At 25.7% G+C, this 10,570-nt stretch overlaps 1 protein-coding gene across 1 annotated transcript; it reads left to right on the top strand.

Annotated features, from left to right (window-relative positions):
- The first annotated feature begins 3,917 nt into the window (after positions 1-3,917).
- On the top strand, positions 3,918-10,495 carry LOC120075761 (2-oxoisovalerate dehydrogenase subunit alpha 1, mitochondrial). The gene is made up of 8 exons (XM_039029422.2): positions 3,918-4,191; positions 6,445-6,582; positions 7,348-7,530; positions 7,838-7,995; positions 8,206-8,305; positions 9,426-9,537; positions 9,626-9,951; positions 10,089-10,495. Exons 1-8 carry the CDS (start codon positions 3,988-3,990, stop codon positions 10,254-10,256), a joined length of 1,389 nt encoding a protein of 462 aa, XP_038885350.1. The 5' UTR covers positions 3,918-3,987; the 3' UTR covers positions 10,257-10,495.
- Positions 10,496-10,570: the final 75 nt, after the last annotated feature.

The raw sequence follows: 10,570 nt of genomic DNA, 5'->3' as shown, positions 1-10,570 counted from the left end.
AACCAAACATCTTACTCGCTTTTAAACTTACCCAAAATTATGTAACAATACTATAAAAACAATAATATAATTATACTATTTCATGTTGTAAACTCAATTATTTTTGTTAAACTTAAAACATGTAATATATCATATATATTATATGATATTACAAAATAATAATTATACAAAAACTTTAACATAAAACAAGTTTAGAAATTAATTAGTAATGGTTTATATTCAATCTAATATTTAGTGAGTAACTAAATATATTTTCAATCACATTTTAAAATTTTGTTTAGATTAAAATTTAATTTATAAATTTGCTATGAAATACATGTCTGAAAACATAAAATACAATTCTATTTTCATTAAATTTTTTATTTTCAAATTTATGTTTTTAGATTGCCTCACAGATTCTAAGAAACGAAAATAGGAATTGGAAATTGGAAAAGGGAACTAATTTTAAAAACAGTATAGGTAATGATTAATAAATATACTGTAATAATGGAAACTGGTTGAATTGTTAACACATTGCGGGGATAGCTCAGTTGGGAGAGCGTCAGACTGAAGATCTGAAGGTCGCGTGTTCGATCCACACTCACCGCATTTTTAGTTTTTTTTTTTTGGCATTATAACATGTCGAATCTTTTTTTATTTAAGAATATTTTCAAATCTTCGTCATTATTAATTTTAATTATCTACTGTTTGAGAAACACCATAGCTACTTAGGTCGATCATATTTATAAAATATAACAAAATTTCAGAACTATGAATGATAGACATAGACATTGATAAAAGTCTATCAATATCTATCATTGATAGTTCTAAAATTTTGCAATGTTTTGTAAATATTTTGATTTATGTTTCTATATTTAAAACAACCTTTGAAATTTATTCGATTTTAATTCATATACTTTAATAAATCTTAAATTTTAGTCTCTTGAAGTTAAATTTTATCAAAATTGGTCAATAATAATAATAATAATTTTCATGCACGAAAATATAATACGTGAATATGTTTTCAAAAATTAATATTAAAAATACTAATGGACAAGAAAAAGTTTTTGAAAAAATTAACAATAAATAAGTAATATAGTAGAGATTAAATTTAAGATTTATTAAAAATACAAAAAATTAAAATTTTAACATTTTAGATAACAAGAACTAAATTTAAACAAATTAAAGTATACGGATCATTTAAATTTTCTATTTAATTTAACAAAATATTTGAACTTCTAATCTGTTGATGAAAGACGTGTAGGTTAATCAATTGATATTTGAAAATTATATTTAAAGTTGTAGTGAAGAATTTCTATAATAATTGTAATTAATATTGTGAACAAAATTATATAATCCAAATTTGAATCATGTAGTTGGAAGGGATAAACATGTGGGAAGCATGCAGACAAAGGGTTGTTTTAGGGTTTTCGTTGCCTTTGTTTTTATGTCGGTTCAAACTAAAATCATATGAACGGTTCCAAACTCCGCCATTAAAGCCAAGTGGGCCATCTCCTTCCTCTTCCTCACACTTGTGGTTTTTCCTTTCTGGAAGTTACATTATTAATCGCCTTTTATTTTCATTTTGACACGTGTACATTCACATTTCAATTTGTATTTTCCTATATATATTAACCTCCGTGTCACGAGAAACACATTTTTTAAAATAAAGTAAGATTTATTTATATTTGTGAGACTCGTGTCTATGACGAACAAATTTCTAGTGTGAATAAAGAAAGTATAGTATTTTGATAGTAGTAAATTTTTTTTCCTTAAAATTTCAAAAATGTTTATTTTTTCCTTTTTTATTTTTTGAAAAAAATATAATTTTATGTATGAGTTTTGAGTATGGTTGTTATTTGATCTATTACACTGCTATTAAGTTTTGAGTTTAGTTCTATATTTCACCCTTTTACATTTATTACCTTTCACTTTTTTAGTAATTCTCACTTTTAGCCATCTTGTTAATTTTCTACTAATTGTATTAATATTTTTTTTTTAGTTAATTATAATTTCACCTTATTATTATTTTTAATTAATTAATTGAAAAATCAAATAAAAAAATGAACTTAATTAACATAAAACTTAAAATAATGTAATGTTCTCTAAATTATATAATATTGCAAATAATAAATATAAAAGATTAACATAAAAAACATGTTTATAAATAAATTAATAATAGTTTATTATCAATTAATATTTAGTGGATAACTACAAACTAGTTTTATGGTTTATAAATATAGTATTAAACACATTTTAAACAATTATTTAAATTAATACTACCAAACACAAATCTAAAATCAAGAAATACAACTTTATTTTTATTAAATCCTTTATTTTAAAATTTCTCTTTTCAAATTCCCTACAAAATAATAAGTCCTTAATGTCTTTATCTTTTGTTTCATAGTTCACATGGTAAAATTTTAATATATATATATATTTGAAAAAGAAAAAAAAAAAAAGAAAGAAAGAAGAGTTTAGCTATAATTGGATAAGTACGCAAAATATAAATTCCAAGTTGATCCACATATTTTTATCTACCATTTTTCCTTTATCTAGGTCAAAGTTAGGACGGTAGGTATACCATTAAGTTTTAAAAAGGAAGATCAATTTCACAAACAACAACTTCATTTGATAATCATTTAGATCTTGTCGGGTAATCATTTGGTTTTTTATTTTTGTTTTTGAAAATTTTGTCTATTTTATCCACATTTTTCTTAAAGCTACTTTTTGAAGTTCTAAAAAATTGGCTTGATTTTTTAAACCATGGTGAAAAATAAATAGCAAATGAAGAAATTTGGGATAGACGTAGGTCCATATACTTAATTTTAAAAAACAAAAATAAAAAACAATCTGGTTACCTAATGGGCCTAAGGTAATCATTTGGTTTCTAGTTTATTATTTTTTAAAATTATATAAGTCTATAGATACTATTTCCAACTCCAAATTTCTTCTTTTGTTATCTACTTTTTACCGGTTGTTTAAAAAACCAAAATATTGAGAAAAAAAAAAGTAGTTTTTAAAACTTTATTTTTAGAATTTGGAATTTGGAATTTGGCTGAGAATTCAACAATTTTACTTAAGAAAGACGTAAATTATGGTAAGAAATGGAGAGGAAATAGACTTATTTTCAAAAAAACAAATGTCTTGTTTGGTAACCATTTTGATTTTTGTGTTTGGTTTTTGAAAATTAAATCTATTTTATCCCCATTTCTTATAATGATTTGCATATTTGTTAAGTACAATGGTTAAATTCTTAGCCAAATTCAAAAAACAAAAAGAAGCTTTTAAAAGTTTTTTTTTTATTTTTAAATTTTGGTTTTGTTTTTTAAACCGCTAGTAAAAAGAAGATAACAAAGGAAAAGAAACTTAGAGGTAGAAGTAGTGTATATAGAATTAATTAAAAAAAATCCAAATGAATATCAAACAAGGCCAAAATAGTTATCAAATGAGGCTTTAATTTTTAATTTTTTTTTTTTTAAATAAAACTCATTTGGTTACAAATCCTCAAACAAAACTTGAGATATCTCTATTTACACCCTACAAAAAAGAAAATAAATAAAAAAACTTAAAAAAAAAAGAAAAAGAAAAAGAAAAAACACTTTGAAGAAAAGGGTAAAAATTTGTATTTTGGCAAAAAGTGGTTCCTTTTAATGAATTGATGGAAAAACACATAAAATTGATAGAAATGTAGAAGTTACAATATAATTATGAGTGGGAAATTGCATTATGCAATAGCCATTATTACCTATTCTAAAATAAAAAATAAAAAAGAAAAAAAGAAAAAAAGAAAAACTCCATTATTAAGGACAGCCTCCAAAAAAAAACCAAATGAAAACCCCACCAAATTAGTGAAACCCGACGATAAGGATCAAAGAAACCAATCCAAAAACGACACTCTCCCAACTCATTCCTCTATTTATACTCAAATTCCCTCTCATTCTTTCTTACCAATTTCTATTTCTCCTCTTCTTTTTCTTTTTCGATTTTATTCATATTTTCATCACTATGATTCAGTTTCTACGATCCTCATCTTTGAATTTCTTCCACCTCCCAACTTCTCTCTATTTTGAGTCTTCTGTGGCGGCGCTCCGGTGCGGCGGTCGTCGGGCTCAGTATTGCTCCAAATTTGTCCGGCCGACATGTCGTTTTGAATCCACTCAAGCAACACGACATGTGGATCAACTTTATCTTCCTAACCATGATCCTCAGGTTTGCTTGTTTTTGTTCTCTATCAGTTTTTAACTTTTTCTGTTTCATGCATTTCATTTTTCTCTCTCTCTTTCTTTTAAATATTATTATTCTCATTCTTCCTTTCTTTTTCTTTTTCCTTTTAAACTAAAAATACATCGGTAGGTCTAAAAAGTATTCCTATCCAACTCAATCTACGAACATCCCTAATTTAATATTTTTATATTTGAATTAGTTAAAAATTTTAAAGTTATAAATACTCCTAAAAAAGTTTGACTTAACTGGTATCGTATTTGTTTAAAGATTAAAAGATCTGTGATTCAAATCACTCGTACTAAAATAAATATATAAATATCCATATAGATTAAATTACATATTGATAATTTCGACATGTGATTAAAGATAAATAACTTAGTATAAGAATAAAATAATTTGTGTAAGAGAAATAATATTTACATTTTTTAAGGAATTGTTTTTTAACTTATTTTAATGTTTGTAACGTTAGGTTGAATTAAATCGAATTCAAAGGATTGTTTGTCTTACGAGAAAATTGGTTTAAGATTTGGATTATAAGAAAATGTAAGATGTTTTGATATGTGGAGATGTCTCTATCGAGATTCTCAGGTTGTGCATTAACGTTTTTATTTTTTTATTTTTTTTAATTGAAATATAAAGGGGAAGTTTTTGTTTTCCATTGGTGATACTTCAATATATATATTTTTCTAAATAAAATCACATATTAAAATTACAAATTTATATCCTCTCTCATTTTTTCTCTATTTTGATAATGCATAAGTATAAAATCCTCTAAAACCAAATACTATCAATCATATAATTGCCTTCTTTTAGAGTAACTTCAAGCATTTCTAATCAACATCTAAAATTAATATTTAGTATTATTTCTTTTTATAAAATTTTCAAAACTATAGTGAATTTGTTTTATAAAAAGAAAAAGACATGTAAAATTAATATAAATAGAATTCATAACAATAGCATGTTAAATTATTTAAAGACAAAAAAACTTTATATAAATTTAATTATACTAAACTTATATGTGAATTATTTGAATAAGAATGATATTGTGGGAATATAATACTTCATTTGACATTCTCATTTAGAATCCTTGTGAAACAAACATGTATATTTAAATGTTCTTTGAATCTTTACAGATTTTTATAAGAAGAATAAGTATAATAATTATTTAAAGATGTCAGACATTTATATTTTCGAGCATCTATAGTTCCAAACATTTAAAAATTCTTATTATTCTAATTTCCAAAAGAAAAGAAAAAACAACTCTAAATGTTACTACAAAAAAGTTAAATAATTAGGTTTGACTTTATTTAACTTAGTTTGAAGAATAAAAATTAACGATAAATTTGGAATGAGTTCCTTGTTTGATTCAAGTTTTGAAGCTTTAAGAATGAGAATATGTTTTTTCCATACATCCTTTATATCCATGAATAATACCCATCCAAAAAAATGGAATTTCTTAATTCTTACTCTCTCTCCTATTTTAATACATTTATTTATTCTTTTATTTTTATATATTATTAAAACTTTTATTATAAGAAAATTTTTATAAAATTATATTAAATTTTAAATTAGTGTATGAATTTAACTACTACTATTTAATAAATTAATTAATTTAAATATATATATATACATATATATTAAAACAATTTAATATATATGTAATGCCTACTCTTATTTTTCAATAAACGGTAAAAACTGGAAGGAATAAAACTATTAATTATATTTATAATTAATTAATGACCATTATGATTAATGTAATATAAATTTATTTTTTATAATTATAATTAATTTATCATTAATTAGAATTCATTGGTTGTTTCATTAATTAGTACTTCATAATTATATAAATTCATCAAATTCATCCCATCAAATTATGTAATCAAGTAGCTTTAATTGTAATTTTTCATTTACAAATACCTGTAATTAATTTAATTGTTAAATAATTAATTTTCTTAAAACTTTGAATTGAGTTTATTGTTTATCAATAAATCTATTAAAATTTTAGAGAGTTTTCATGATTAATTTTACAAATTAAATAAAAGAAATTATTCCCAAAAAATCTTGATAGCATACAACCAAATACAGTTATCTTTTATTTCCATCGATATTTCCAGACATCCTTAATTTTTAGAATATATAAAATCTTAAACCAAACGATCCGTAAAAAGCATTCGAAAAGAGAGAGTTTAAATGTGATATAATGGATTTATTTATTTGTTGAGATATTTATTGGTGTAGGAGTTGGATTTTCCCGGAGGAAGAGTTCCATTTACAAATGAAATGAGATTCATTGCTGAGTCGACTCAACAGCGAGTTCCATGTTATCGTGTGCTTCATGAAAATGGGGACACAATTACATCAAACAATTTCACTCAGGTCTTACTCTTTTAGTATTAATTAAATATAAATTTCTTTATATATATATATATTTAAAATTTATTTTCATCATATCAATTCATTTCAATTAAATTGTTTATTTGAGGGGAAAAAAAAACATATCAAAGTTGCAATGATATGAAATTTCAAATTTGATTAAAATTGAGTATTATAGTTTATATTTAAAATATATTTTTTTTACATGTGAGAAAATTAATGTACACCCTTAAATTTGCCATAGCTTATCAATTTTCACTCTTAATTGATGATCATAGACCATAACTTAAATGATTATTGTAATTTTTAGTATTTGTTCAATTTTTGAAAAATTATATATCTAATATTAATAAAAAGAAAGTAAGAACTAAAATTCATGAATTTAAAAAAAAAAAAAAAAAAAACTACTCTCTTTGCATAAAATTCATTGACAACCCCTTTCAAAAACCACAAATTTGAACAAAAAACTCTCCTTTTTTTTCCCTAAAATTTATTAATTTTGTACTTAATAAACATTTTATAATTCATTGGAGGATGCAAAAACTTTAGTTTTATATGAAATTGAAAGATTTAGGTGAAATTGATACTCTTACCAAGTTTAGGACGATGATTTGTTGTTTGTACGTTTAATTACATTTATTAACTAAAACTCAATCAAGAAACGATTTTCTTGTATGAGACCTTATTATATAATTTTATTATTATAATATTTTAATCCTTGTACTTCTTAATCGCTACATTTTTGTCTCAATTGTTGGAATTTGATAGTTGAGCAAAGACGTAGCGATTAAGATGTACAAAGACATGATTACGCTTCAAATAATGGACAACATATTCTACGAAGCACAAAGACAAGGAAGAATCTCATTTTACTTAACTTCATCCGGAGAAGAAGCAATTGCCATTGCTTCTGCAGCTGCACTTCTCCCCGACGACATCGTTTTGGCTCAGGTATATGAAATTATGTTTTTACAAAACCCGATCATTGATATGAGTCTATTCACAATAGAGTCTATCACTGATAAAGTTTACTATATTTGTCATTCGTTACAAATGTTGTTATATACTTAATTATTAGAACTAAAAGTAATATCTAGTACAATTAGTCGTAGAAAAATTGAACCTGTCACAACACGAGTCCAAGTATATGTCTTTTAACTAGTTATTAAGTTAGGTTATTGATCTGTTAAGCTATTAATGACGTAATAACGAGAAAACTAAGACAAATTTATTTAAAATTTTGATTGGGATTTGGCAGTACAGAGAGCCCGGAGTGTTGTTATGGCGTGGGTTTACGTTGCAAGAATTTGCAAATCAATTGTTTGGAAACAAATTTGATTATGGAAAGGGTAGACAAATGCCCATTCACTATGGCTCCAACCATCACAATTACTTCACCATTTCATCTCCCCTTGGGTAACTCTTCCATCCTATCAACTTAATTCACTTCTCTCCATCACAAATGATATATATCAAATCACACTATGTCGATTACGTCAACTAGTACATACTATTTTCGTTCAATATTTGATACGTCATTAAATGATATGTTGCTTTAATCTACGAATCTCATATAATTCTCATATTATTCATCGAATTGAAACAATGTCGGTTTTTATGTTATAGAACACAACTTCCACAAGCTGTTGCCATTGCTTATTCTCTTAAAATGGATAGAAAAGATGCATGCGCTGTGGCTTATTTTGGAGATGGCACCACTAGCGAGGTAAATAATGATTTACTCCAATAATCAATCATTTTGGTTAAATATTTTCTTCTAGTGAGGGATTAAAACTTTCCATTCTTAAGGAGAAAGGATTTTTTAATTACCCTTGAATTAAAAAATATATTTTTTTTAATTCTATTTAGACCATATTGTTTAAAATTTTATCATCATTATGCTTCAAGGTAGTTTAGTTATATGTCTTTTTTCGTAATTTCTCTTCCAAAATTATTAGAAATGGATAGAAATTTTGACTTGTCCTCTTAAATGGTCTAATTACTCTTTTAAATTTGTGTCAAAGCTAAATATAGGTATAATGTCATGTTAATGTTAACATATTAAAAGTATAATTAATAAACCAGATATTTAAACATGTATTTAATCTTTAATTCATACTTGTTTTATTTTTTGGAAGGTAGAGTTGTTTTACTTCTAATATTCTTTAATTTTTAGTTTTAAAATTTTTCCGTTATTGTAAGAAAATTCACTTTTACAATTTGAAAATGTTTAAGAAATTATTATAAAATTTTATATTAAAGAATTGGATCAGAATAACATATTTATATGCTAGGATATGGTTGGTAGACTTCCTTATCTCTTACTTAAAAATAATACAAAATAAATAAATAAATAAATAAGTTGTTGTTGATATGGCTAAGGCTTAGCATTAAAGGTTGATATTGAAAAGGTTTTTCTTTTCTTTTCTTTTCTTTTTTTTTTTTTATATTATTTTTCTTTTTTATTTTTATTTTTATTTTTAGAAGCATGGATAAGGGAATTATCTTAAAGGTTGTTTCTATGAACCTTTTAATCTACCAAAACATCATGGTGTTAATTAAAAGGTAAATTGGTCAAAAATAAAAAAACTTAAACTAAATAAATATTTCTAAGGAATCACTATATTAAACAAAAATAAGTTTGATTATAAAAACCGTTTCGTTTCAGATTTATGTCAATTTAGTTCTTGTACTCTCGAAACTACAAATTTATTAGAATTGACAAGTGCACTAAAGACAAAATTGAAAGTTGATAATTTTATTAAACATAACATAAAATTGATTTTTTTTAAAAAAAAATTGAAAATTAATGGAAAGTTTTAGAAATTGGTTTGAATTTCATACAGGGGGATTTTCACGCGGCATTGAACTTCGCAGCCGTATTAGGAGCGCCGGTGATATTCATCTGCCGCAACAACGGTTGGGCGATCAGCACTTCCGTTGAAGAACAATTCCGAAGTAAAAATTCCCTAGAATCTCATCTCAGATCTCACCAATGAATTATCCTAAAGCCGTCTCTAATTAAGATGTCAACGTTGATTTTCAGGCGACGGCGTGGTGGTGAAAGGCCAAGGCTACGGAATCCGAAGCATTCGAATCGATGGAAACGACGCCTTAGCCGTTTACAGCGCAGTTCGCAGAGCTCGATCGATGGCGATCGCAGAGCAAATGCCGATTCTCATCGAGGCTTTGACTTACAGAGTTGGCCACCATTCAACCTCCGATGATTCGAGTAAGTACCGCGCCATTGATGAGATTCAATACTGGAAAATGGAGAGGAATCCTGTGGATCGCTTTGCTAAATGGCTATCTAATAATGTATGGTTGAATCAAGAAGATGATTCCAACCACAAAACCACCGTCAAAAAACAGGTTAGTCTTGTTTTTATTTTTTATTTTTTTTGGAACAAATTGCAAAAACCATCCCGATAGTTTGCAATCATATTCGTTCTCAAACTTGTTAATTTATGCTCCATGATGTGTTTAATGGTGCTCTTTTGTTGGCTCAGTTGTTGCAAGCAATTCAAAATGCAGAGAAAACAGAGAAGCCTCCACTTTCAGAGTTGTTCAATGATGTTTATGATCATTTACCTAAAAACCTTCAAGAACAAGAGGAAGTACTGAGGCAAACAATGAAGAGATATCCTCAAGATTACCCTTCTGATCTTGCTCTTTAGATTCCACCAAACACCAATTGTCAACTTCCCAATGGAAGCTTTACCCAAATAAATCTAAACTCATATCATCTCATATAATGTAATATCAGCTTTGTGGGTTAATATCATGCTCTGATGCTATGGCCCTTTGGGAACTCTTGGCAATGATGTTGTTAGTGTAAATTGATATGAAACACAAGTTGTATTAGATAGTGAATTAAACCGTATTTATCTTACGAAAGACGTGATATGTTCTTCAACTTTTATCGATGCACCTAAAGTCAAAGTATTTGTTGACCTAAACAACTCAAGTCTTAAAAAGTACCTATCCAGAA

This window comes from Benincasa hispida, chromosome 4 (genome assembly GCF_027475165.1).
Source record: "Benincasa hispida cultivar pf3 chromosome 4, pf3_genome.v1.1, whole genome shotgun sequence".
NCBI classification, from domain to species: Eukaryota; Viridiplantae; Streptophyta; class Magnoliopsida; order Cucurbitales; family Cucurbitaceae; genus Benincasa; species Benincasa hispida.
Note: the sequence above shows the minus strand (reverse complement) of the source record. Positions and strands in the feature narration are given on the sequence as shown.

Bases quoted from the DNA above. Each gene is read 5' to 3' on its own strand.
- LOC120075761 (XM_039029422.2), top strand. From the start codon at position 3,988: ATGATTCAGTTTCTACGATCCTCATCTTTGAATTTCTTCCACCTCCCA. The intron at 4,192-6,444 runs GTTTGCTTGTTT...TTATTGGTGTAG, and splicing joins TTCCTAACCATGATCCTCAG to GAGTTGGATTTTCCCGGAGG. The intron at 9,538-9,625 runs GTAAAAATTCCC...GTTGATTTTCAG, and splicing joins CGTTGAAGAACAATTCCGAA to GCGACGGCGTGGTGGTGAAA.